Below are 27,822 nucleotides of genomic sequence, written 5' to 3' on the forward strand. Positions count from 1 at the left end.
CTGTACTACAGCTTGTGGTAGGACTGTAGTGCTGGTTCCTTCTGTACTACAGTTTGTGGTAGGGCTGTAGTGCTGGTTCCTTCTGTACTACAGCTTGTGATAGGACTGTAGCGCTGTTCCTTCTGTACTAAAGCTTGTGGTAGGACTGTAGTGCTGGTTCCTTCTGTACTACAGTTTGTGGTAGGGCTGTAGTGCTGGTTCCTTCTGTACTACAGTTTGTGGTAGAGCTGTAGTGCTGGTTCCTTCTGTACTACAGTTTGTGGTAGGGCTGTAGTGCTGGTTCCTTCTGTACTACAGTTTGTGGTAGGGCTGTAGTAATGGTTCCTTCTGTACTACAGTTTGTGGTGGGACAGTCGCGCTGGTTTCTTCTGTACTACAGTTTGTGGTAGGACTGTAGAGATGGTTCCTTCTGTACTACAGCTTGTGGTAGGGCTGTAGCGCTGGTTGCTTCTGTACTACAGTTTGTGGTAGGGCTGTAGTGCTGGTTCCTTCTGTACTACAGTTTGTGGTAGAGCTGTAGTGCTGGTTCCTTCTGTACTACAGTTTGTGGTAGGGCTGTAGTAATGGTTCCTTCTGTACTACAGCTTGTGGTAGGACTGTAGCGCTGGTTCCTTCTGTACTACAGTTTGTGGTAGGGCTGTAGAGATGGTTCCTTCTTTACTACAGTTTGTGGTAGGACTGTAGCGCTGTTCCTTCTGTACGACAGTTTGTGGTAGGACTGTAGTGCTGGTTCCTTCTGTACTACAGTTTGTGGTAGGGCTGTAGTGCTGGTTCCTTCTGTACGACAGTTTGTGGTAGGACTGTAGCACTGGTTCCTTCTGTACGACAGTTTGTGGTAGGACTGTAGCGCTGGTTCCTTCTGTACGACAGTTTGTGATATGACTGTAGTGCTGGTTCCTTCTGTACTACAGTTTGTGGTAGGGCTGTAGTGCTGGTTCCTTCTGTACTACAGTGTGGTAGGACTGTAGCGCTGGTTCCTTCTGTACTACAGCTTGTGGTAGGACTGTAGCGCTGGTTCCTTCTGTACAACAGTTTGTGGTAGGACTGTAGAGATGGTTCCTTCTGTACTACAGCTTGTGGTAGGACTGTAGCGCTGTTCCTTCTGTACTACAGCTTGTGGTAGGACTGTAGCGCTGGTTCCTTCTGTACTACAGCTTGTGGTAGGACTGTAGCGCTGGTTCCTTCTGTACTACAGTTTGTGGTAGGACTGTAGCGCTGTTCCTTCTGTACTACAGCTTGTGGTAGGACTGTAGCGCTGTTCCTTCTGTACTACAGTTTGTGGTAGGACTGTAGCGCTGTTCCTTCTGTACTACAGTTTGTGGTAGGACTGTAGCGCTGGTTCCTTCTGTACGACAGTTTGTGGTAGGACTGTAGCACTGGTTCCTTCTGTACGACAGTTTGTGGTAGGACTGTAGCGCTGGTTCCTTCTGTACTACAGCTTGTGGTAGGACTGTAGCGCTGGTTCCTTCTGTACGACAGTTTGTGGTACGACTGTAGAGATGGTTCCTTCTGTACTACAGCTTGTGGTAGGACTGTAGCGCTGTTCCTTCTGTACTACAGCTTGTGGTAGGACTGTAGCGCTGGTTCCTTCTGTAATACAGCTTGTGGTAGGACTGTAGCGCTTGTTCCTTCTGTACTACAGTTTGTGGTAGGACTGTAGCGCTGTTCCTTCTGTACTACAACTTGTGGTAGGACTGTAGCGCTGGTTCCTCCTGTACGATAGCTTGTGGTAGGACTGTAGCGCTTTTCCTTCTGTATTACAGTTTGTGGTAGGACTGTAGCGCTGTTCCTTCTGTACTACAGCTTGTGGTAGGACTGTAGCGCTGGTTCCTTCTGTACTACAGCTTGTGGTAGGACTGTAGCGCTGTTCCTTCTGTACTACAGCTTGTGGTAGGACTGTAGAGATGGTTCCTTCTGTACTACAGTTTGTGGTAGGACTGTAGCGCTGTTCCTTCTGTACTACAGCTTGTGGTAGGACTGTAGCGCTGGTTCCTTCTGTACTACAGCTTGTGGTAGGACTGTAGCGCTGGTTCCTCCTGTCAGCTGACTTGGAATTCAACCATATACATAATCGCTCAACATCAAACCAAATACATACACATGTAATGTCCAACAAAACATGTTTCCATCAGTGCTAGAGGTTCAAGTGATGCCACTGCTTCAGACCCTGAGACAGCTTATGGGACCATTGACACAGAGGAGACACTGGTTCTGCAGGAATCAGTTTGAAGTAGAATATTCTGCTAAGGTTACTGTTCATTCCATCAAAAGCAAACTAAATCAAGGGTCCGTTATTTTTCATTTTCCAGTCAGACTGTCTAGATTATAAACTTACAAATCCTCAATAATGTTTTGCAGCACAAATCTAGTGGACAATATACAAATTTATCTTGACAACATGTCTTAATCTGCCATTTACAATGTTACAATGTTAAAGAATTAAAACACATTAAAACATATAGAAAACAGCTGTTGATTAAGCTGAGGTTAACTTGTGCAGTGTCATGACTTTACTTGTAAACAACGTATAGCATTTTGCCTTGTAACAGGGAGCAAGAGATTCACTGTCCTGCTCAGAAATATATTTATCAACTTATTTTATCAATATCATGTGAACCAATGAGATCTCAACATTCTGACATGGAGGTAAGGTACCGTATTCAACGTAATAAGTGCCCAGGGTGCTCTCAAAATTAGAAATAGGGGGCTCCTATTAGAACATCATTTTGGTGAAAAAAAAACAGAGTTGAAACATACATTTCGTGGTTTATGCTGACAGCCTGAAATGTTTATGTACGACAGATATATTTTTCCAGAATTTAATTGCCCATAATTAAGGGTGCATATAACACACGAGTACGTATTATACGCGAATAAATAAGGTTTGTGTACATTGATCAATCGGAATAGGTGCTTATTGGGATTGTTCACTAGCCAATATATCAGCAAATATTGCCGTTGGCGCTTATTGGAGCGGGGCTCTTATTACATCGAATATGGTATGTGTATTTGTGTAAAGTACCAGCACAAATCCAGCCGACCAGCACATGTGAAACCTGGCCACACTGCAGACCAGAGGGTCACCTACCTACAACAGCATAACCTCCTGGTACTATCTTCCTTAGGACATCTCCCGACTTGATGCCACCCGGGAACCAGGCCGCCATGCTCTCTCCCACCAGACGACCGAACGCAGCACCTAAACACAGGCAGAGGTATGAACACAGACAGAGGTATGAACAGATGCAGCCATGCTCTCTCCCACCAGACGACCGAACGCAGCACCTAAACACAGGCAGAGGTATGAACACAGACAGAGGTATGAACAGATGCCGCCATGCTCTCTCCCACCAGACGACCAAACGCAGCACCTAAACACAGGCAGAGGTATGAACACAGGCAGAGGTATGAACAGATGCAGCCATGCCTTCTCCCACCAGACAAAAACAATCCAATACTGTCAGTCTCATCTGTTTGTTTGTTTTTTTATTTGATGTTTAACACAGCACTCAGCAATATTCCAGCTATATGGCGGCGTCTGAAAATAACCGAGCCTGGACCAGACAATCCAGTGATTGACATCATGAGCATCGATCTACATGATTGGGATACGATGACATGCATCAACCAAGCCAGCGAGCTTGACCACCCAATCCCGTTTGTCGCCTGTTACGGCAAGCATGGGTTGCTGAAGACCTCTTCTACCCAGGATGTTCCAGTCTCATCTGAATGAAATGGTCTGAAGGTGATACTTTTGTCACTTACCTACAGTGAAGACAGGCACAAATATTCCGGCGGGAATGGGGAGAGTGTTTGAGAACACACCCATCTGGAACTGGAAGTACAACAGGACACTCTTATCAGTGCTGCAGACAGTTCAGGTGTCTTCAAGTACAAATGAAATTATATGATGACTGTGGTATCTGAATAATCAAGAAACTTCAAAATTTCTGTCTTACATGATTTGCCCTCAACTAAAGAAAACCCACACCTAACTTTACTTTATGCAATCTGTGCTGAGATAATTCTGCTTTCTGTATCTCAAACATAGCATTTGAGCATCCTAGAACACAGCAGATCATCTGATAAATATTTATCAGCATCATTAACAATGATTAAAGTATATGTTATGTAGAGACACAGTGAATGGTGTGTAATGCTGCAGGCAGCAATATTACAGCCATATTTTGGCACCTATAAATACATGAGTCTGAACCAGTGAACAAGCTGAACCAGTGACTGAAAGCATGAACAACCCACGGCTGGGTCAAGATGATACACAGTCAGCCAAGTCACAGGGTCTGAACACCGGACCCCTGCTCTTCAGACAAGCATTAGGTACAAGAGGACCAGTGAACAAGTTGAACCAGTGACTGAAAGCATGAACAACAACCCACGGCTGGGTCACGATGACACATAGTCAGCCAAGTCACAGGGTCTGACCACCAGATATTCCGCGGTATAACGTCCGCACTGCATTGTCACGCTCGAGACGTTCCACGGTATAACGTCCGCACTGCATTGTCACGCTCGAGACATTCCACGGTATAACGTCCGCACTGCATGGTCACGCTCGAGACATTCCACGGTATAACGTTCGTACTGCATGGTCACGCTCGAGACATTCAACGGTATAACGTCCGCACTGCATGGTCAAGCTCGAGACGTTCCACGGTATAACGTCCACACTGCATGGTCATGCTCGAGACGTTCCACGGTATAACGTCCACACTGCATGGTCACGCTCGAGACGTTCCACGGTATAATGTTCGCACTGCATGGACACGCTCGAGACGTTCCACGGTATAACGTCTGCACTGCATGGTCACGCTCGAGACATTCCACGGTATAACGTCCACATTGCATGGTCACGCTCGAGACGTTCCACGGCATAACGTCCACATTGCATGGTCATGCTCGAGACGTTCCACGGTATAACGTACACACTGCATGGTCACGCTCGAGACGTTCCACGGTATAACGTCCAGATTGCATGGTCATGCTCGAGACGTTCCACGGTATAACGTCCACACTGCATGGTCATGCTCAAGACGTTCCACAGTATAACGTCCGCACCGCATGGTCATGCTCGAGACGTTCCACGGTATAACGTCCACACTGCATGGTTATGCTCAAGACGTTCCACAGTATAACGTCCGCACTGCATGGTCACGCTCGAGACGTTCCACGGTATAACGTCCACACTGCATGGTCACGCTCGACACGTTCCACGGTAAAACGTCCGCACTGCATGGTCATGCTTGAGACGTTCCACGTCCCTACTCACTGTCATGATGATGAAGAGCACCAGCGTGACGTAGATGTTGGTCTGTGGGTGGTGCCAGTGCTGCAGGATGGCTTCGTCGTCCAGGTCCTCTGCCTGTCCCGTTGTCCACGTGATGTTGCTGAACAACTCATTGATGGCTTGACGATTGGTCAGCTGGAACAGAAGATATATTCCCATATTAACTGTAATAGTGGATGTTTTCCTGTATATACTGGGACTATTTAGCTAGAACAGTGTATATATTCCTATATCAACCAGGAATTGTCAGTTGGAACAGCTTATCAATCAGATATTTCAGGGTTAATGGCTGAACACTAAAACCAAAGAATCGTCGGTGAAAGGGATTAAATAATTCAGCACTCACATGTCCAGCGAAGAACTGGCCCAGCCCTGGAGGGAATGTGAGAGATGAGATCACCAGAGCCACCAGCCCGGGGTAGATAAATCGACTGCAAACAGGAAGTGGGTGAAACATTACATAAAATACAATCCTACCTCAACTTTGAAGAATACTCTATTCCGCATCGCCATCAGAGGTTTCAAATTGCATGGGAATTTGGTTAAACACTGCTGCGCAGTATATCACATATAGCATGGCATGTCAGCTGGATGTGGAAGTCTAAAGTGGTGTATACAACTTTGGTGAAACTACGAATATAGAAATATAATTGGGACGAATCTGGAATTTGGATCCCCGATTATAGTTTCATGGGCTGCTCAAGGGCTGCAACTCTGCACAGTGAATTGGACCATCAGTCTCCCCGTTAGAGAATCTACTGATGATGGGGATACAGTGACAAAACTTCCGAGACTACCAACCCGAACATGGTTCCTTACATCAGGTTCAGTAGAATTTAGATTTCTGATGTGGACTTTTATTAACCAAGATTATTGGACCAAACTTAACTTTACTAGACTCAGGCTTGGGACCAGTGGCTAAAGTAGCAGATTGATCACCTCGCCTAAATGCAAACTTCAAAATGTTCTTATTCATGGCCTCTCTAACACAATAAAGCTGTCCTACTGCCCCAGGCAGTGTCTACTTCATCACTGAGGATACAGACAGCTGTCGGTAACCATGTCAACACTGCAGTAATGACAAATTACATATAGCCCCGAGGGAGGCCTACCTTCAGGAGAAACAAAACATCAATATTTACTTGGAAGATGACATGTTATAAGAGGCCCCTTCAACAGGAACACACTGACTGGAGACCAACTCCAGATGAGAGAGTTCCCACAAGGGGAGAGCAGCCCCTTCCACAGGAACACACTGACTGGAGACCAACTCCAGATGAGTGAGTTTCCACAAGGGGAGAGCGGCCCCTTCTCCAGGAACAGACCGACTGGGGACCAACTCCAGATGAGTGAGTTCCCACAAGGGGAGAGCAGCCCCTTCTACAGGAACAGACTTACTTGGGACCAGTTCCAGATGAGTGAGTTCCCACAAGGGGGGAGCAGCCCCTTCTACAGGAACAGACTGACTGGAGACAACACCAGATGACTCAGAACATATGAGTGTCTCAGAACATAAGATGAACAAGACACAGGTGCCCCAGAACATAGGATGCACAGAGACACAGATGTCCCAGAACATAGGATGCACAGAGGAACAGGTGTCCCAGAACATAGGATGCACAGAGGAACAGGTGTCCCAGAACATAGGATGCACAGAGACACAGGTGTCCCAGAACATAGGATGCACAGAGGAACAGGTGTCCCAGAACATAGGTGGAACAGGTGTCCCAGAACATAGGATGCACAGAGACACAGGTGTCCCAGAACATAGGATGCACAGAGACACAGGTGTCCCAGAACATAGGAGGAACAGGTGTCCCAGAACATAGGATGCACAGAGGAACAGGTGTCCCAGAACATAGGATGCACAGAGGAACAGGTGTCACAAACTCTCAGACAAATAATATCAACAATGGTAAGCACTTACTTTTTCTGTAAAAACAAGGATATTCTCTTATGTCTTCTCATCAATAAGATTATCTTCCTGTGCATTAAAATGAACAATGCCCCTCCAAATCCACAGGCGACTCTGAAACACAGGAAGGAATAGATGCAGATAGATTGTTGACTCAGCAACTCAGGAGACACAATGTAACATGCGTACACTTGAAGTTGTCAACCTTTAGGTGTGATGTACCCTGTGTGTGGGCCCATGTACCCTGTGTGTGAGCCCATGTACCCTGTGTGTGAGCCCATGTACCCTGTGTGTGATCCCATGTACCCTGTGTGTGAGCCCATGTACCCTGTGTGTGAGCCCATGCACTGTGTGTGAACCCATGCACCCTGTGTGTGAGCCCATGTACCCTGTGTGTGAGCCCATGTACCCTGTGTGCGAGCCAATGTACCCTGTGTGCGAGCCCATGCACTGTGTGTGAACCCATGCACCCTGTGTGTGAGCCCATGTACCCTGTGTGTGAGCCCATCCACTGTGTGTGAGCCCATGCACCCTGTGTGTGAGCCCATGTACCCTGTGTGTGAGCCCATGTACCCTGTGTGTGAGCCCATCCACTGTGTGTGAGCCCATGCACCCTGTGTGTGAGCCCATGTACCCTGTGTGTGAGCCCCTGTACCCTGTGTGTGAGCCCCTGTACCCTGTGTGTGAGCCCCTGTACCCTGTGTGTGAGCCCCTGTACCCTGTGTGTGAGCCCATGTACCCTGTGTGTGAGCCCATGTACCCTGTGTGTGAGCCCCTGCACCCTGTGTGTGAGCCCATGCACCCTGTGTGAGCCCATGTACCCTGTGTGTGAGCCCCTGTACCCTGTGTGTGAGCCCATTTACCCCGAGCCATCTTCCCAACATTCATTCACACAGGCCCGGAATATATGTCCGCAGTTTCACTGAGTTGGCAAAACTCGTAGGAGACAACGTAAACGAACCGAGTTACTTCCCTTTACCCTACGTACTGGGATAACATGACAAAGATATTGTGTTTCTATGATATTACAAATGTGTATTTATACAGCGCCAGCCGCCATACATGTTGTGCATGCTGAGAGTGCTAAAGTCTGCACATATAATACTTGTGAAACAGATGAGTGTTCAGATGAGGTGATAGCTGAGACTTGAACATGTCAATAGTTGGAGATGGATTTATCGTAGTTTGATCCATAATTCTAGGATGGTAACACTGAAAGATTCATTCCATAATTGATAGATTTGTGATGTGGAATTGACAAGGGTGATTTTCCAAGCATAGTGACAGGGCCCGATTTAGGAACTTGATTAAACTGCACCAGGCGTTGTTCTCATTAAAACAATGTTGCACCAAACAAAACAAGTTGCACCAAACAAAACCAGATTCCATAAATTAATCAAAGTTAAAACATACCCTGGTCTGCTGCCAGTGTCACATAAAATGATGATGCATTGCTGTAAAACGTAATAGGAACGTGCACATAATCTTAACGTACCCACAGTTTGATGACGTCACACCTAAGAAAGACAAATTACAAGTAACACAGACATTACTGATATAATTTGGTATCAGAGGTATTGAGTTCAAAGACTAAGTCTCACTTGTCCACACAAAATCTGACACAAATTTGAAAGTTTTCGATATGCACCAGGTGCATGTAGATATAAATATTAGGTTGCATTTTTCAACAACAGGCTGCACTTGTGCAAATTTCATGTAGCTAAATCGAGCCGTGAATGACCTCTGGGTCTTGTCCTTGTCCTGTAGACTGACCCAGGTGGTGTGTCTAGTACGAGACTCTAAAGAAGGTCTAATGCGTCTACTACATCCGCTCCTGTGCTACCTACCCTATAGCAGCAAAAGCAATCAACTCCAACGCATCAAACGGAAACTCAGTACGCAAACTAGTCCTGAATACGGCAGTAATTGTTTCTGGAAACAAAAACATTTTTTATAGATATGAATGATTCTAATAGACATCCAATATTTAAAAATCAAACAAATAAGCTGCGATACATTTGTACTAAATGTTACCATTCGTATACACTCACAAAGGACAAAGCTGAGACGACTGTGAAGTGAGACTATACCACTATAACAGCAAGATCTGACCAATGCATCCACAAGGAGTCAAGTCAGGTGAACACTGAGTGACTTTCAACAACAAAATTCAAATGTAGAATGTAAGATTTTTTCTAGTTATGTCATCTACCAGCGACCAGTCTCAAATTATACAGGAAATTTTCAGTTTCAATGAATATTTTCTGAAAGGGAGGGTTTTTGAATATTCCAGTCTGGATTAGTGGGATTAGATGTCTGGATAAGTGGGGTTAGATGTCTGGATAAGTGGGATAAGATGTCTGGATAAGTGGGGAAAGAAGTCTGGAAAAATGGGGTTAGATGTCTGGATAAGTGGGGTAAAATGTCTGGATAAGTGGGGCAAGATGTCTGGATAAGTGGGGTTAGATGTCTGGATAAGAGGGGTTGACTCCACAGACGCCAGTGTAATCAGGTAGAGGCAGCCTCACCTTCATCCTTGAACCACAGCGCCAGCAGTCGGAATACCAGGGCGCCACAAACGGCAGAGAAAAATCCTCTCCAGTAGTTCCTCACGGCGAAGTATGTGGCAGTTACTTCAATACTAAATAGCACACCTGTTAAAACAATTTAAATTGAACTCATTCTGCCTCAGATCGACAGTAACATCTTTTGGTGAAGACTTTATCTTTATTTGTTCTTGTATCAGTGAAATACAAGCACCTTTGAGAAACTAAAGCAATGATAAGAATTATGATAGCCTGATTAAGCAACTGGTATATTTTACTTTGTAAATTTTGTATCACATATTTCCTTGACCTTCGGATCAATACCAGTCTGTGATTGATTGATTGAGTGAGTGAGTGAGTGAGTATGGTTTTATGCCGCTTTTAGCAATATTCCAGCAATATCATGGCGGGGGACACCAGAATTGGGCTTCACACATTGTACCCATGTCATGGAATTGAACCCGGGTCTTCGCCGTGACAAGCCGACGCTTTAACCACTAGGCTATCCGACCGCCCCATACCAGTCTGTGAGAAAGCCTTAATAAATCCATGCCGTACAACAACATAGGTTACATCACTGCTTCAAAAGGAACTGCAAGCTTACAAAGTAGTCTGTTATTGACATCTTCCCGAGGCAAGGGAGTCAACTGACTGTAGTCCAGTCTATACCCTTGCCGAACTGGGCAAGAATTTCGAGACTCGATCTTGGCGCCACCAGTGGCTATTACGAGTCATGTACCTTCTATGTCCCTCCTATCGACCAATCAGACTCTACTTCTTATATCACTTGCATTTGCTTCAAACAAAATGGTGGTACCCAGTCAAGACGATCTGATCAATAATCAAGATCTTTATTGTAATAAAACTGGTGCTACCTCGTGAAATGCATCAGATCACTTGAGGACCATGTTTTCCAATTTTAATTGCACTAAGCATAGACTCATTAGTCCAGCTCCAAAATGTAACTCCAAATTCCAACCTAGTTTGGCAAGGGTGGTAACTGGACTTCTATAGTCAGTTAACTCCCTTGCCTCAGGAAGACGATCACTGAATATTGTCTGAATGAATTCTCTCCAACTCTACTTCAATACATGATCATTACAACACTCTTACCTCCGATGGGAGCAGCGAACGTGCCCGCCACCCCCACGGCACAGGCAGCTGCCAACATCTCCGACCGCCGTGACTCATTCTGTCAACAGGAATATGCATACAAAGACTGCAACGTTGCAAACACCAAGTAACATGTTTATCATGGTTTATCTCAAGCGTTTGTAAAGAATTATTATCGTCATGAATTGTTGCGTATCTTTATACACAGAAAATAGAAGGATTTTTAGACTAATCTTTATTTGTTGATACATACTCACTGCCAAAAGAAACACGAATACCACACATATTGGTTAATATATGAAGAATTACTCACATTTAAGAGATATTAGATTGTTTTGACGTACAAACATGTATGTATGTTGTGTGAACCAGTGCTGTTGACGCATCACATGTGACGTCGTAGATCCATGACTTGAGTTGCACCATTTGTCTCGTGCAGGATTAAGTGTAAAGTTTGGAAGTCATGTGAATATCATGATAAGAACAAAGTTATTCAGTAGTAATACTTGATTGTTAGTTTTGTCATTAAGTGGTACACTTTGGAAACATCTGTTTCTATAGTTCGCGTTTCTTTTGGCGGTGTAAATATGCGTCTGTATGAGTTCCACTCACCTCAAATATCCCTCTAAATGAGAGAATCATTTTACTCAATAACGTGGCCACAATGCTGGCAATATGTACAAAGGGGCCCTGAAAAGAGAAGCACAATATTTATTTTCTAGTAATAACTATGTGTTGGATACTCTGTCATATATGCTAGATGTTTGCAGATACATTTTGTAATAATAAATAATAAAACAATTCACAAACAATTCTTATTATCATGATTATGCTACAAACAATTATTCAGGACCACAACATGAGTCAGAATTTCTGAAACAAAACACTGAGGTGTCAACCCTTTTTGGTTCTCTGGATGCCGAACCCTGTCAAGTGGTATTTCGGACCCTGGATGCCATCGAATGTATATCTGGTACACGGATGCCAATATTTCGATGTTGACATTTATTTTCTACTTTTTTCCTTGCAAAGAGTGACAAATCAAATATTTAGCACGAAGCTCGTGAGCTCAGATTATAATGCACTTTGTGTGACATTAACTTGTATCAGCTGTGTACACAGATATAACTCAAGGGTTCCTTAACTGGATGCCAAGACAAACTAAGTGGTATGTAGGATGCCCTATGCTCAGGCTTAAAGGGGAAGTGTACACGCAAAAATCACTTTTTATCTTTTTCTAAACAAAACGCAATTTTAGAATTAATTAGTATCTGTGTTTGAAAATATACACTCATTTTTTTCACAGTGAAAGTAGGAAGCTCACAATAGTGTGAAAATGATATGCCGTTATGAGGCCTTCGTTTTTCGAGCTAAACAGGCCTGAGTTATCCCCCTTAGATTATGACGTAATTGGTGCCAATTCAACTGGGTCCCTGTCTATTCTCAACGCAAAAGATATCAAGTACCAGTTTGCGGTAAAACAACATGGCCTACGACACATTCCGGCGCAGTGGTGACTCAGCATAACACTATGCTGGCTGGCATCTGAGACGCTAGAATCACACACCTGTACCTACACCACATGAAGCGGCTCTAACAAAGCATGATGACGTCATAATGTTTATCAATTGGCACCAATGACGTCATATTGGAAGGGGCATAAGCCATGGTGTTTTTGTTGTGGAAATAGAACACTTGGTAAATGTGAAAAATATAAATCGTTTTAATGCGAAAAATATGTTGATTAATTGTGATATTTTTATATTTTTGTCTATGACACTTCTAGGTTAACACTTTTAATGTGGAAAAAGTACAAGAAAAATAGGTTCATTTCCGTGTGAACTTGCCCTTCAATAGAACTGCACATGTGTGAGGTGGGAAATCGTCACTTCTTTCCAATCACCCTCCTCAACTAGATGCCGATATTTTGGGGAGGTGGGAGGGATGTAATTGAGGCAGTATTCTTAAAATCATACACAATAACTAATTGTCAGATAATTCCTTTGACTCTCCTGCCTCTATTACATCATAGCCAGAATACACCAGAGGGACCAGTGGAATCTGGCATCTTGTGTGTGTTTGTTGTTGTTGTTTAACGCCACACTCAGCAATATTCCAGCTATATGATAGTGGTCTGTAAATAATCGAGTCTGGACAGACAATCCAGTGATTGACATCATGAGCATCGATCCACGCAATTGGGATACGATGACATGCATCAACAGAGTCAGTGAGCCTGACCACCTGGTCCAGTTAGTCGCCTCTTACGACATGCATAGTCAACTTTAACGGCAAGCATGGGTTGCTGAAGACCTGTTCTTCCCTGCTGGCATCTGGTATCCCCAGATAGTTGTCAGCAGTGAAGCAGGAAGATCGGACAGAGAGAAGTCTCCATGATCTCACTGCTTCTCACAGAGCTTCCCACTGTGGCTGTTTATGACTGTGATGATGTCACTTCAGTAATCATTTGGGTCACCTTTCCCTGCAGGCCCGGAGGAGTCACCCTACCCTGCAGGCCCGGAGGAGTCACCCTACCCTGCAGGCCCGGAGGAGTCACCCTACCCTGCAGGCCCGGAGGAGTCACCCTACCCTGCAGGCCCGGTTGAGTCACCCTACCCTGCAGGCCCGGAGGAGTCACCCTACCCTGCAGGCCCGGTTGAGTCACCCTACCCTGCAGGCCCCGAGGAGTCACCCTACCCTGCAGGCCCGGTTGAGTCACCCTACCCTGCAGGCCCGGAGGAGTCACTTTTCCCTGCAGGCCCGGAGGAGTCACTTTTCCTGCAGGCCTGGACGAGTCACTTTTCCTGCAGGCCTGGACGAGTCACCCTACCCTGCAGGTCCGGAGGAGTCACCCTACCCTGCAGGCTCGGAGGAGCCACCCTTCCTTGCAGGCTTGGAGGAATTACCTTTCCCTGCAGGCCCAGAGGAGTCACTTTTCCCTGCAGGCCCGGAGGAGTCACTTTTCCCTGCAGGCCCGGAGGAGTCACTTTTCCTGCAGGCCTGGACGAGTCACTTTTCCTGCAGGCCTGGACGAGTCACCCTACCCTGCAGGTCCGGAGGAGTCACCCTACCCTGCAGGCTCGGAGGAGCCACCCTTCCTTGCAGGCTTGGAGGAATTACCTTTCCCTGCAGGCCCAGAGGAGTCACTTTTCCCTGCAGGCCCGGAGGAGTCACTTTTCCCTGCAGGGCCGGAGGAGTCACTTTTCCTGCAGGCCTGGACGAGTCACCCTACCCTGCAGGTCCGGAGGAGTCACCCTACCCTGCAGGCTCGGAGGAGCCACCCTTCCCTGCAGGCTTGGAGGAATCACCTTTCCCTGCAGGCTCGGAGGAATCACCTTTCCCTGCAGGCTTGGAGGAATTACCTTTCCCTGCAGGCTCGGAGGAATCACCTTTCCCTGCAGGCCCAGAGGAGTCACCATACCCTGCAGGCCCGGAGGAGCCACCCTTCCCTGCAGGCTTGGAGGAATCACCTTTCCCTGCAGGCTCAGAGGAATCACCTTTCCCTGCAGGCCCGGAGGAGCCACCCTACCCTGCAGGCTCAGAGGAGTCACCCTACCCTGCAGGCCCGGAGAAGTCACCCTACCCTGCAGGCCCAGATGAATCACCCTACCCTGCAGGCTCGGAGGAGTCACCCTACCCTGCAGGCCCGGAGGAGTCACCTTTCCCTGCAGGCTCGATGGAGTCACCTTTATCCGCAGGCTCGGAGGAGTCACCATTCCCTGCAGGCTCGGAGGAGCCACCTTTCCCTGCAGGCTCAGAGGAGTCATCCTACCCTGCAGGCCTGGAGGAGCCACCCTACGCTGCAGGCTTGGAGGAGCCACCCTACCCTGAAGGCCTGGAGGAGCCACCCTACCCTGCAGGCCCGGAGGAGCCACCCTAACCTGCAGGCCCGGAGGAGCCATCCTACCCTGCAGGCCCGGAGGAGCCACCCTACCCTGCAGGCCTGGAGGAGCCACCCTACGCTGCAGGCCTGGAGGAGCCATCCTACCCTGCAGGCCTGGAGGAGCCACCCTACCCTGAAGGCCTGGAGGAGCCACCCTACCCTGCAGGCCTGGAGGAGCCACCCTACGCTGCAGGCCTGGAGGAGCCACCTTACCCTGAAGGCCTGGAGGAGCCACCCTACCCTGCAGGCCTGGAGGAGCCACCCTACGCTGCAGGCCCGGAGGAGCCACCCTACCCTGCAGGCCCGGAGGGGCCACTCTACCCTGCAGGCCCGGAGGAGCCACCCTACCCTGCAGGCCCGGAGGAGCCACCCTACCCTGCAGGCCCGGAGGAGCCACCCTACCCTGCAGGCCCGGAGGAGCCACCCTACCCTGCAGGCCCGGAGGAGCCACCCTACCCTGCAGGCCTGGAGGAGCCACCCTGCAGGCCTGGACACAAGTCAGTGGATCTATATCCAGTGAGGTGGGCCTGCTTCTTACTTATTCTGGACAGGAGGGATGAAGTATGAGGTTTCCCAATAATAAGGTCGATGTCGCCATCACACGACACTTTCAGTCGATTTACTCCAGTGCGGGACTCATTCTCCACTTCAGTTTTCACTTAGGTGATGATTTAGAAGACACTCTAGTTTTCCTTGTCAATATAGACTGAGGAGAGCCCCAGGTGGTACAGAGGTTTTTTAAAACTTCTGCAATACTCCCGGCAACTGCTAGCGTCTGATGTCTGTATCTTTGTCTTGAAGATGATCTCGAAGTTACAGTGTGATAACGTATCCATATTTGTGTTGAACATGATAAAAAATGTTTCGATGTTTACTTAGCACACACAGGAAAGAAGTGAGGACTTCCTGCTTTCCGCATGTGTAGTTACATGAAGCCTGAGAATAGGGTTTACCTCACAACTAGTTCCAAGATAGTTGGCAGTGAAGAGGACATTGAAAATCTCAAAGATGTTATAGTGTCAACACAGCCAACAGGGGAAATTATGGCTCTGATGTAATATCAGGGTATTTGATGGAATTATAGTGAACATGATAATTAAGTATATTCTACAATATTCATGGTACTCAATATATAATGACTGAATTAGCCATGACCATAGCCTAGCCTACAGATGGCCATCTGGCCTCCATCTGTCAGGGAACCACTCACCTCCTTCCCCAGCGGCAGGGTGCTGCCAAGTGACGAACACAGTCCTACTATTTTGGCAATCAGTGTTCGAAATGTGAGGTATTCTTTAAGTACCACTCCTCTCAATATTGTCTTCATCTCCGGAATACCAGACCCTGCAGCAACAAAACATGTATTAAAAATACAAAAAATAATAATTTCACACAAAACAAGACATTTCACACAAAACAAAACAAAGCATTTTACACAAACAAAACAAGACATTTCACACAAAACAAAACAAGACATTTCACCCAAAACAAAACAAAACATTTCACACAAAACAAAACAAAGCATTTTACACAAACAAAACAAGACATTTCACACAAAACAAAACAAGACATTTCACCCAAAACAAAACAAAACATTTCACACAAAACAAAACAAGACATTTCACACAAACAAAACAAGACATTTCACACAAAACAAAACAAGACATTTCCCACAAATAAAATAAGACATTTCACACAAAACAAAACAAGACATTTCCCACAAATAAAATAAGACATTTCACACAAAACAAAACAAGACATTTCACACAAATAAAACAAGACATTTTACACAAAACAAAACAAGACATTTCACACAAACAAAACAAGACATTTCACACAAAACAAAACAAGACATTTCACACAAAACGAAACAAGACATTTCACACAAACAAAACAAGACATTTCACACAAAACAAAACAAGACATTTCACCCAAAACAAAACAAGACATTTCACACAAAACAAAACAAGACATTTCACCCAAAACAAAACAAGACATTTCACACAAACAAAACAAGACATTTCACACAAAACAAAACAAGACATTTCACACAAAACAAAACAAGACATTTCACACAAAACAAAACACAAAACAAGACATTTCACACAAAACAAAACAAGACATTTCACACAAAACAAAACAAAACATTTCACACAAAACAAAACAAGACATTTCCCACAAATAAAATAAGACATTTCACACAAAACAAGACATTTCACACAAAACAAATCAAGACATTTCACACAAACAAAACAAGACATTTTACACAAAACAAAACAAGACATTTCACACAAAACAAAACAAGACATTTCACACAAAGAAAACAAGACATTTCACACAAAGAAAACAAGACATTTCACACAAACAAAACAAGACACTTCACACAAAACAAAACAAGACATTTCACACAAAGAAAACAAGACATTTCACACAAAGAAAACAAGACATTTCACACAAAAGAAAACAAGACATTTCACACAAACAAAATAAGACATTTCACACAAAAGAAAACAAGACATTTCACACAAAACAAAACAAGACATTTCACACAAACAAAATAAGACATTTCACACAAAACAAAACAAGACATTTCACACAAACAAAATAAGACATTTCACACAAAACAAAACAAGACATTTAGATTAAATGTTTCTCTTAGAGTGTGCAGGCCGTGACAGTGGGCACTTAAACTGCAGGACTTGTTATCGATGGTGTCACCGAAAAATAAATGAAAGAACTACAAGTACCAGTAATCATGTTACCGGTAACAACTTTGATCAGCAATAGAAGCCATTGAGGTGTAACACCAGGTGTTCACATATGACATGACACCCAAGTCCCATGAGGAGCAGAATGACTAGTCCTGATTTCCTCTGTCTTGTTGAATGTTGAAAGTATGTTGAATATAAATGACACAGGATTTCCTTACCCACAGCTTGTGGTGAGACGAGATGTGTGAAGCCTGTGGCAAATAAAATAAACAGCACAGAGTAGGAGATCCAGGCGAAGTACTGCAGCGCGATGGAGAACTCCAGCTCCTTGTATAGCCAGAACTTGGCTGAAACAGACATAGAATTATCACACACAGAACGTCATGTTTGTTTGTTGTTTAACGCAGCACTCTGCAATATTCCAGCTACATGACGGCGGTCAGTAAATAATTGAGTCCGGACCAGACAATCCAGTGACTGACATCATGAGCATCGATCTACGCAGTTGGGATACGATAACATGCATCAACCAAGTCAGCGAGCCTGACCACCCGATCCCATTAGTTGCCTCTTACGACTAGCATAGTTGCCTTTTACGGCAAGCATGGGTAAATATGAAACGTTTTGTGTTTTAGAGCTAATACCATCATATTTTCCATACTTTAACATGGTCTTCGACAGTCGTGACTGACCAACCAGGGCCTTGCTCCACAAAGTCATCTTAGCACTAATACCATCGTATTTCCCATACTTCAACATGATCTTCGACAGTCACGACTGACCAACCAGGGCCTTGCTCCACAAAGTGATCTTAGCACTAATACCATCGTATTTCCCATACTTCAACATGGTCTTCGACAGTCGCGACTGACCAACCAGGGCCTTGCTCCACAAAGTGGTCCTAGCACTAAGACAATTGTTATTATTGTTATTATCATTGTTATCCAATGTCAGACTGTCGCATGTAAGTAACAAGGGTCCATCTTACATACACTATGCATCCTCATGAAGAATAAATCTCATAAGAATAAAACCTATACTGGTATGTTGATGGGTAAGTCCTGCACTTGTCACACACACCTTCCTGACACTTCTCTATGACATAGTCCATGGAAAAACTCAAGAACGCCATGAGAACGCCCAGCAGGGCTAAGAACAGCCAGTCCTCGCCGATCTTCCTGAATATAAAGTCCTTTACAGCTGAACATCGTTCTGAAAGGTAAACAGAAGGTAACAGTTACATGCAGAACCAATCTCATTGAAATCTGACCTTTTACTCCGATCGATATCACTCTGCAGCGGTACTGTCATATGAATCCTCATCAAACATTGACTGTCAGCTTTCAATGAAGATTCAAATTCATTTCTTTTATACCACCTCAATTCAGAATTTTCAAACCCACACAGAACACAAGAATTCCTTTGCTGGAATCCCCTTTAGGATGTAGATGCAATGGTGCTTCTAAACAACAGGGTGTATAATATATTCACAATAATATAATGGTGCTGCCTTTTTTATCTACATTAGGAACTTGTTGTTGTAGTTCATCTTTGAGATACAGAAATCAGACATTTACTGGACTGAATGATTTGTTAACTGGTACTGGAGAAGCCTCGATGGTGATTAGAAAGTTCAGCTGACGCGACCTGTAGAGGTGTTCTCAGATGTTCAGGCAGAGAGTTGTCTAATCAGAGTTCAGCTGAGAAATAGCAGCCAGCCGCTAGCCAAATGCTGGTCACGTAATGCTGGGCTAGTACACGTATGGCAAAGCTGTCTAGTTGAAACTTCTAGTCATTACTTATATACTTCTAGTATTTTATTTGAATCATCCAGTCAGTTCAGGAGTCACTTAATGTCAAAGTCTGCTGTCATCTTTTCATTTCGTAGACTACTGGAAACAGTTTTTGACTGTACACTGATGTACATGCGTTATAAGCGATGCGTGTGAAAGTCTAAGAACCACCACAAACATGTTGTACCAGCCATCTAATCAGCTTCGCTGTTGTTTTCAGATCAGTACTCAAACCTGTTTTGCCAGTATGCCATACCCTGGACTATACTGTATTTATATATCTCACATTCCACAACTAACAACACTCTATGTCTTACTTAAGTAAACCCATATTCCGGACGGTGGTTTCTCCTCGTTTCTCTGTAACTTAGCTTCTTTCTTCAACCTCTTCGCAGTGAACTTGGCGAATGACCCGAGCTCTCTGGTGTATCTGCCGTACAGCTGAAGGAAAAAGAAACAAGAGTGAAGGACCTGCTTCAACAGGATCGTACAGCCACGTCGTAGACAAGGTTTATACAGATATGGAACACTAACATTCAAGGCCTTTTTTTAAACCTTCAAAAGTAATTTTTAAGGCTTTTTATTAGCCTCAATCTGTCAATATTTTTTTAAATCCAGCAAACAATATATTAGTCATACAACCTAGGTAGCAGTATGAACATCACAAACTTCCTAACAAGATTTATTTTCACAACCAAAAAATAAAACAAATTAAATCCTGTTGTGGTCTTTGGCACATACATTTATCACTGTGATGAGACACTTTTCCTTCATTAAGTACATGTCTATGTCATGTTGCACAAATTCATGGCTTTCCAAGATATTTTGGCCATTTTCCTGTCTTTTCAATGCTGACACTAAAAATGAAGGATTTTCAAGAGGGACTTCATAATTCAAGGACCTTTAAGCCTGTATGAACCTTGCTAGACAGTGGTGTACTGACACAGACAGGAGGGGGTGAGGGGGGGATGGGGGGGGGGGGGGGGGGAGGGAGAGTAACAGGCATGCTGCTTTGTGCTTTGCATCAATCCTTTGCTCTCTCTCACTCTCACTTTCTGTCATGATACATAAACAGCACAGCCACTATACGATACACACACGATACACACACGATACACACACGATACACACACAATACACAAGCAATACACACATGAGATACATGATACACACAAGATACACACACAATACACACAAGATACACATACAATACACCAATGATACATGATACACACAAGATACACACACAATACACACAAGATACACATACAATACACACAAGATACACATACAATACACACAAGATACACATACAATACACACAAGATACACACACAATACACACAAGATACACATACAATACACCAATGATACATGATACACACAAGATACACACACAATACACACAAGATACACATACAATACACCAATGATACATGATACACACAAGATACACACACAATACACACAAGATACACACACAATACACCAATGATACATGATACACACAAGATACACAAAAGATACACACACAATACACCCATGATACATGATACACACAATACACACATGATACATGATACACACAATACACACATGATACATGATACACACATGATACATGATACACACAAGATACACATACAATACACACAAGATACATACACAATACACCAATGATACATGATACACACAAGAAACACAAAAGATACACACACAATACACCCATGATACATGATTCACACAAGATACACACACAATACAATAATTTTTTTTATTTGAAGTTTACACGATATACAGCTTTTCCATTGGATGAGAGGTCGGTCACATGACCGCGAAATTGACGTTCATAAATGTTCTCGAAATGACATAAACACTCACGGACTACTTCCACATTCCTGGGGAAACCCCTGGGAATTCCCTAGTATGAAAACATACATAAGCGTTCTTTCTGATCATTTAGAACCTTTGTTCTTGGTCTCAGCGTTTCAGTTTACATTGAGAAATGTCAGAGAGCGTGACTCATGATTGTTCACGAATATCCTCGCTACGGCCCATCCTAATGAACAAACGAAGAAATGCACATCTAAACTATTGTAGTATCGACTCGAATCGTGTCTAGGCTGACAATGACCGTCTCCAGCAATCTATGAATTTACCTTAGTGTCTGTTTGACGCATCTTTATTCACCTTTCAATGATCGGCCAGTTGATCAATGATGACTAACACATGTAACCATGTAAACGCCACAGATTCATTAACAACTTCGGAAATCTCTCACGTCACGTTTATCGTGTCGGCCATTTTGACGTCTTGTACTTGATGTAAATGTAGTACGATGCGCTGTCATTGTGACTGACTTACTGAGGTAGCTCTTTACAGACCTTTCTCATCTAATGAGGATATGATTTGAGTCACACGTACTAAATAAAATTGTGTTTAGACCTTGGCCTACATCCTTTGAGGTAAGAGATTGTGATAAAAAATTATAAGAATTGACTTTCACTTTGTGTGAGAAAAGGCCAAACATTGTATGAACGTCGTCGCAAGCTCCGACGTTCATAGTTTCGCCCTCACTCTATGAAGGTTCATACTCCAATGAACTCACACAAAGTGAAGGTCAATTCTTAAATACACACAGATAATGTATTTCCATGTTGTTGCCAACAATATAAAGATACCAAATTATTCACATTTGTCCTGTTATTACATTGTCTGATTTAAAAATATGTTCATTGTATACCTAGCTTTATGTTTCTAATGTATAATAATGATTACTTTGATTTTATCATGTTTATTCAAAATTGCATTTTATGTTTTTGATCTACAATCATAATGACCATGATTATACTTATTCAAAATTGCATTTAATGTTTTCAATCTATTATTATGGTTACATCAATTTTATTCCAAATTACATTCAACATGTGGAATATTGCAGAGCTCCAGATAAGCTGCGTATCTGCGTAAAATACGCATCAGACATTGTCAGAAATGCAGAAATATGCAGTAAAATAAAATCCAAGCGTATCAAATACGCGACGAACATTACAGATACGCTACAAAAATAAAACTTGTGCGTATCATCAAAATATTGTGAAGTAACCCTGCATATTCAATTAGCAAATCTGCAACTTATTTTGAAATTATAAACTGGTATTCTGTCAACCTTGCCAAACTCCACGATGACAGTTACATCGTGGTATTTTTGAGTCCTATAAAGCTCTCGAACCCACACGACACTAGTTTGCAGGGACTAGATGAAATTATAGTGTTTTTAAATATATTATACACTAAAATTTCAATTTTTACTGAACTTGTACCAAGGAACGGGGAGGCATTCTACTCATGTATGCATTGAACACAAGAAATATGAAAGTATTTGCATGGCAACAGCACAAAGGTCATCCAGCAATGATGATAGTATTTGTGTATGAAATGCAATTGTATTTATACATCCAACTAATGAAATACCTGTATCTACACATGACCTACCAATGAAATACTTGTATTTATACACGACTTACCAATGAAATACTTGCATCTTCTTGTATCTATGTTTCAGAGCATGCTAAGGGATCAGTTCAAAAGTTTGATGTGGGATAAAAAACTTAATTCCTCAAGTTTTGAGACATACCCCACATCCACCCCCCAAAAACGTAATTGTGAAAATCTGGACTTCTTGAGTTTAGTGGCCTCTCTTGTTACTCATTTTCATGTTTTGCCCTGCTTTTTCAGGACTTTTATCAGGTGAAGTTAATAAGTACATTTCTATGGCGCCAAATTCTATACACTCAGTGAAAGTTTATATAGTCATAGCCCTACATTGATTACATTCAGGGGCGGTCGGGTAGCCTAGTGGTTAAAGCGTTCGCTCGTCACGCCGAAGAACCAGGTTTCTTGAAGGTCTGTGAGATATGCAGGGGCATTATTATGATTATTATGGACAAAATCCACCTGTCAGTATTCTTGCAGGTCTGTGAGATATGCATGGACATTATTATGATTATTATGGACGAAATCCACCTGTCAGTATTCTTGCAGGTCTATGAGATATGCATGGACATTATTATGATTATTATGGACAAAATCAACCTGTCAGTATTCTTGCAGGTCTGTGAGATATGCATGGACATTATTATGATTATTATTATGGAAAAAATCCACCTGTCAGTATTCTTGCAGGTCTGTGAGATATGCAGGGGCATTATTATGATTATTATGGACGAAATCCACCTGTCAATATTCTTGCAGGTCTGTGAGATATGCAGGGGCATTATTATGATTATTATGGACAATATCCACCTGTCAGTATTCTTGCAGGTCTGTGAGATATGTAGGGGCATTATTATGATTATTATGGACGAAATCCACCTGTCAGTATTCTTGCAGGTCTGTGAGATATGCAGGGGCATTATTATGATTATTATGGACAAAATCCACCTGTCAGTATTCTTGTAGGTCTGTGAGATATGCAGGGGCATTATTATGATTATTATGGACGAAATCCACCTGTCAGTATTCTTGCAGGTCTGTGAGATATGCAGGGGCATTATTATGATTATTATGGACAAAATCCACCTGTCAGTATTCTTGCAGGTCTGTGAGATATGCAGGGGCATTATTATGATTATTATGGACGAAATTACCTGTCAGTATTCTTGCAGGTCTGTGAGATATGCAGGGGCATTATTATGATTATTAAGGACGAAATCCACCTGTCAGTATTCTTGCAGGTCTGTGAGATATGCAGGGGCATTATTATGATTATTATGGACAAAATCCACCTGTCAGTATTCTTGCAGGTCTGTGAGATATGCAGGGGCATTATTATGATTATTATGGACAAAATCCACCTGTCAGTATTCTTGCACTGGGTTGTAATCCAGTTGCCACGTCCTGAACAGATTGTGGTCCAGAGACGAGGTCTTTTGTGATGTTGCTGAACAGACTGCTGCAATAATAGGATTCAGCAGTCTAAGGGTTAATTACACCATAAAGCATAATGCTCTGCTAAACATGCTAAATGGCTATTGTGATATGTGTACTTAAACAATTGTCAAATACAATTATTTTCTTACCAGAAACATATCAAAACAATCACAAAACTCAACATGTTCAATGTATTTGTTTCATGACAAAAGCATATATTTCTTACCCCTCCTATAACTCAGTCAGTGTGCACGTTGCACCCAGATAACTGCACCCAACTCACATGGTGTGTTACCATGGTTACATCAAATGAGAAGCAAACAATCTGGCAAGTCAACACTCAGGGTGGACGCCACACCCACCTTCTCATCACTCTGGAATGTAAGCCAGCAACATCCCACAAATTCTTGACATAAATAATTGAAAGGACTTGATATTTTCAAAGCAAAGAAAATACACGACAATCATCTGTTTAATACCAGTGGCAGCATGTGTAAGACCATAGTGTTGTTTGTTGTTTAACAACGCACTCAGCAATATTCTAGTGGTCTGTAAATAATAGAGTCTGGGCCAGACAATCCAGTGATTGACATCATGAGCATCGATCCACGCAATTGGAATATGATGACATGCATCAACCAAGTCAGCGAGCCTGACCACCCTATCCCGTGAGTCGCCTCTTACGACAAGAATACTCGCCTTTTAGGGCAAGCATGGGTTGCTGAAGACCTATTCTACCAAGCTGTCTATCGATGACTTGTAGCAAGTGTAAGACACCATCATGCTGTTCCAAACTGTCAAGGGAACAACAATCTATTAGGGATGGCAGTTTTAGCAGCTTGCATTCCAAGCCATGAAAACGATAAAGCAGCATAGTTGGAGGAAAGGTAAGTATTGATGTGACACATACGAGTTACCTACACCGACATCGGCAGATCAATCCTGTCAATAACAACACCTCCTCCTCTTTACAACATCAGCAGAGGACACAAGCTGTCATAAACAATGATGTAAAATTGAATTCAGAAATTTTTTATATCCATCGCATTTCTGCAGGTTTGTGAACATGTGTGAGTGCAATTTCCTGGCGGCCGTCACTTTTGGCAGATGGCAACTCTGTGGCACCTTTTTTTGCGGACATGTGAAAATATAAATTTTCAGGATTACTTGGATCATGATTATCCACATTTTTTCTAATGATAACAGCAGGTTTAAAATTCCTTGTGTTTGTCATAATGGAGTGGCAATGGCTCTGTTGAAATTAAAATGGTAGCCTCAAAATAAGTTATAAGGGTACACTTAGAAATTCTGTTTTACTAAACAAACATGGATAAATTAGGAGATAAACAGGAGCGAACTCTTTGGTGAAGTGGCATGGGTAGAGTCCAGTGTTTTGAGTGGGTTATCGATCTGAATTACGGAATCACTGAACAAAATATGGCGCTGTATATACGCAAGCAGTTTGTTTACACCGTAATACTTCACTCAAACATATGACAGGCATTTAAAGTATATAAGCGCGGCAACTTCGTAAGCTAACATGAGGCGGGCATCCGTAAAGAAAACAAAGCAAGGTTTGCAAGGCTTTCGCTCTACATTGCACATCACCATTATGACGTCATATCGCTCATTGTGATGCAAAAGATATGGCGCCACAGTCGTATATAGAAAAGCGCCAAAATTCCAAGCTCTCTGTTGTCTCCAAAAAGTAAATGCATTCCCTTTGTAGATTTCTATTGTGTTTTCTGCACGAAATGTATTCCCACACATCCTTTGAATATAGTAGTAACCGCATCTGGGCATTTTGTAACCTGTAATTGTAGATATAATTATTTATATATGCTTACCGACAATGACTGAAAAATAGTACTTTTCTATGAATATTAGCTTCTGCAGTGATGCAGACGTCAAACCAGCTGTTTCAATCAGAGGGGATTTATTGTGATTTAATAGCCTGTGATTGACCAATCAGAATCGAGTAAATTCCAAAATCATGGTAGAATGAACTTTAATCTGGATGAACACGTGGGACATGAACATAACGAGTGGGGTTGGGTGGGGTGAGGTGGGGTGAGGCAAGGTGAAATGGGGTTTAACATTGTGTGAAAGAAAACTGGGCTTATATAGCAATGTGCATGCACATGTCTGTCTGTGTGTGAGTGAGTCACTGTTATCATGGTGAAATGACACTCCCCAAGATCGAAGATGGATCTGAAGTATTGTTCATGTTGGCAAACCTAACAGCCAGTGACACACCTGAACACCTTAACGAGTGCCTGTGGCAACCTTGAGAAGAGTATACATGTCTTTCCCTGTCGATTACGTTTTGAGATTGATCAATGGACGCTGTACATGATAAACTGCAGGTGTTCCAAGGTTAAATACACATCAATCAATGTGAAGAAATGTCCACCATACATATGATACATCACTTTGGATCCTTTGTTGTGTGGTTAATTCTAGTTATCTGGAAAAGCAGATATACCTAAATATTTTTTTATTTTTTTTGGTTTAACGTTGCACTCAACAATATTCCATCTATAGGGCGGCAGTCTGTAAATAATCGAGTCTGGACCAGACAATTCAGTGACTGACATCATGAGCATCAATCCACGCAATTGGGATACGATAACATGCTTTAACCAAGTCAGAGAGCCTCACCACGCGATCCAGTTAGTCGCCTCTTACAACAAGCATAGTTGCTTTTTACGGTAAGCATGGGTTGCTGAAGACCTATTCTAACCCAGATCTTCACGGGTGACCTAAATATTAATGTGACTGATGATCTTTAGTCAGGGTGATGACATTCATGCTCAATACTGATCACTGTTAAGTATGATAAATTCAATGTCAGTGGATATGCACTGTTATGTCTAAATGATTGAGAATACATGTGAAAAACTCAACAAATTTAAGTACAACAGAAACTGAAAGTTCTCAGAATAAATCATCCACTCCAGGTCTCAGGCCTAAAAATGTCCTGTAGTTTAGAACAATCACCAGCATATGTTTCCAAGTTTCCGAACTGTGAGAAATGTGGCCAGTAAAGTGAAACCATCTCACCCATGTTTTACAGAAACATAATCACAAAAATACATTTAATGTAACCATGGTAGCAACTAAATGGTTCACATATCCTGTTGAGAAATATTTAGTAAATAACTTCCACACACACAAGGAGTGAAATCATCAAATCTTCTTATACTATTCATGCCAAGTCAAAAATCTGTCGGGAAACACACTTGCTACGGATGCAGTTTACTATTCACAAAAACTTAATAAAACGATTTGTTTTTGACAGAAGAGAGACTTTGCTCCATTCTAGGGCTAGACGTCAAAATTAGGGTCTGTATGAAACTGAGACATTGTCTCTGCTCAATTAAGGATAATCTTTAACTGCCTAATTGATCTGCATCGTGAAACTGAGCTAGCAGTGGACGTTTAATGACGAAGTCAAATTTGATCTAACTGTGGAAAGTCTAATCCCTCTCTCTGTTGGGCGTGTTGACTGTTACTGTATAATAAACAAATTGCGAGTTATTCCGTGGCATTTGATTGACTAACCAAACAATGTTTTTTACGTTTGTGTTACCATAAAACGAAAAAACAATAGGCCACACCCAC

At 43.0% G+C, this 27,822-nt stretch overlaps 1 protein-coding gene across 1 annotated transcript in view; it reads right to left on the reverse strand.

The window, feature by feature from the left end:
* The window catches only part of LOC124115173 (chloride channel protein 2-like), a 61,395-nt gene that overhangs the window by 13,438 nt on the left and 20,135 nt on the right, over window positions 1-27,822 (reverse strand). Inside the window, exons 3-15 of the mRNA XM_048394158.1 lie at window positions 19,584-19,707; window positions 18,554-18,685; window positions 17,692-17,820; window positions 15,973-16,106; window positions 11,492-11,569; window positions 10,880-10,958; window positions 9,749-9,874; window positions 9,068-9,152; window positions 7,233-7,334; window positions 5,652-5,736; window positions 5,288-5,440; window positions 3,766-3,835; window positions 3,089-3,199 (exon numbers count right to left, since the gene is read on the reverse strand). Of these exons, the coding sequence (XP_048250115.1) occupies window positions 3,089-3,199; window positions 3,766-3,835; window positions 5,288-5,440; window positions 5,652-5,736; window positions 7,233-7,334; window positions 9,068-9,152; window positions 9,749-9,874; window positions 10,880-10,958; window positions 11,492-11,569; window positions 15,973-16,106; window positions 17,692-17,820; window positions 18,554-18,685; window positions 19,584-19,707 (1,408 nt within the window). The remainder of the gene's footprint in view (window positions 1-3,088; window positions 3,200-3,765; window positions 3,836-5,287; window positions 5,441-5,651; window positions 5,737-7,232; window positions 7,335-9,067; window positions 9,153-9,748; window positions 9,875-10,879; window positions 10,959-11,491; window positions 11,570-15,972; window positions 16,107-17,691; window positions 17,821-18,553; window positions 18,686-19,583; window positions 19,708-27,822) is intronic.

The sequence above is a fragment of the Haliotis rufescens genome, unplaced genomic scaffold (genome assembly GCF_023055435.1).
Source record: "Haliotis rufescens isolate VD_foot unplaced genomic scaffold, xgHalRufe1.0.p SCAF_13, whole genome shotgun sequence".
Taxonomy (NCBI): domain Eukaryota; kingdom Metazoa; phylum Mollusca; class Gastropoda; order Lepetellida; family Haliotidae; genus Haliotis; species Haliotis rufescens.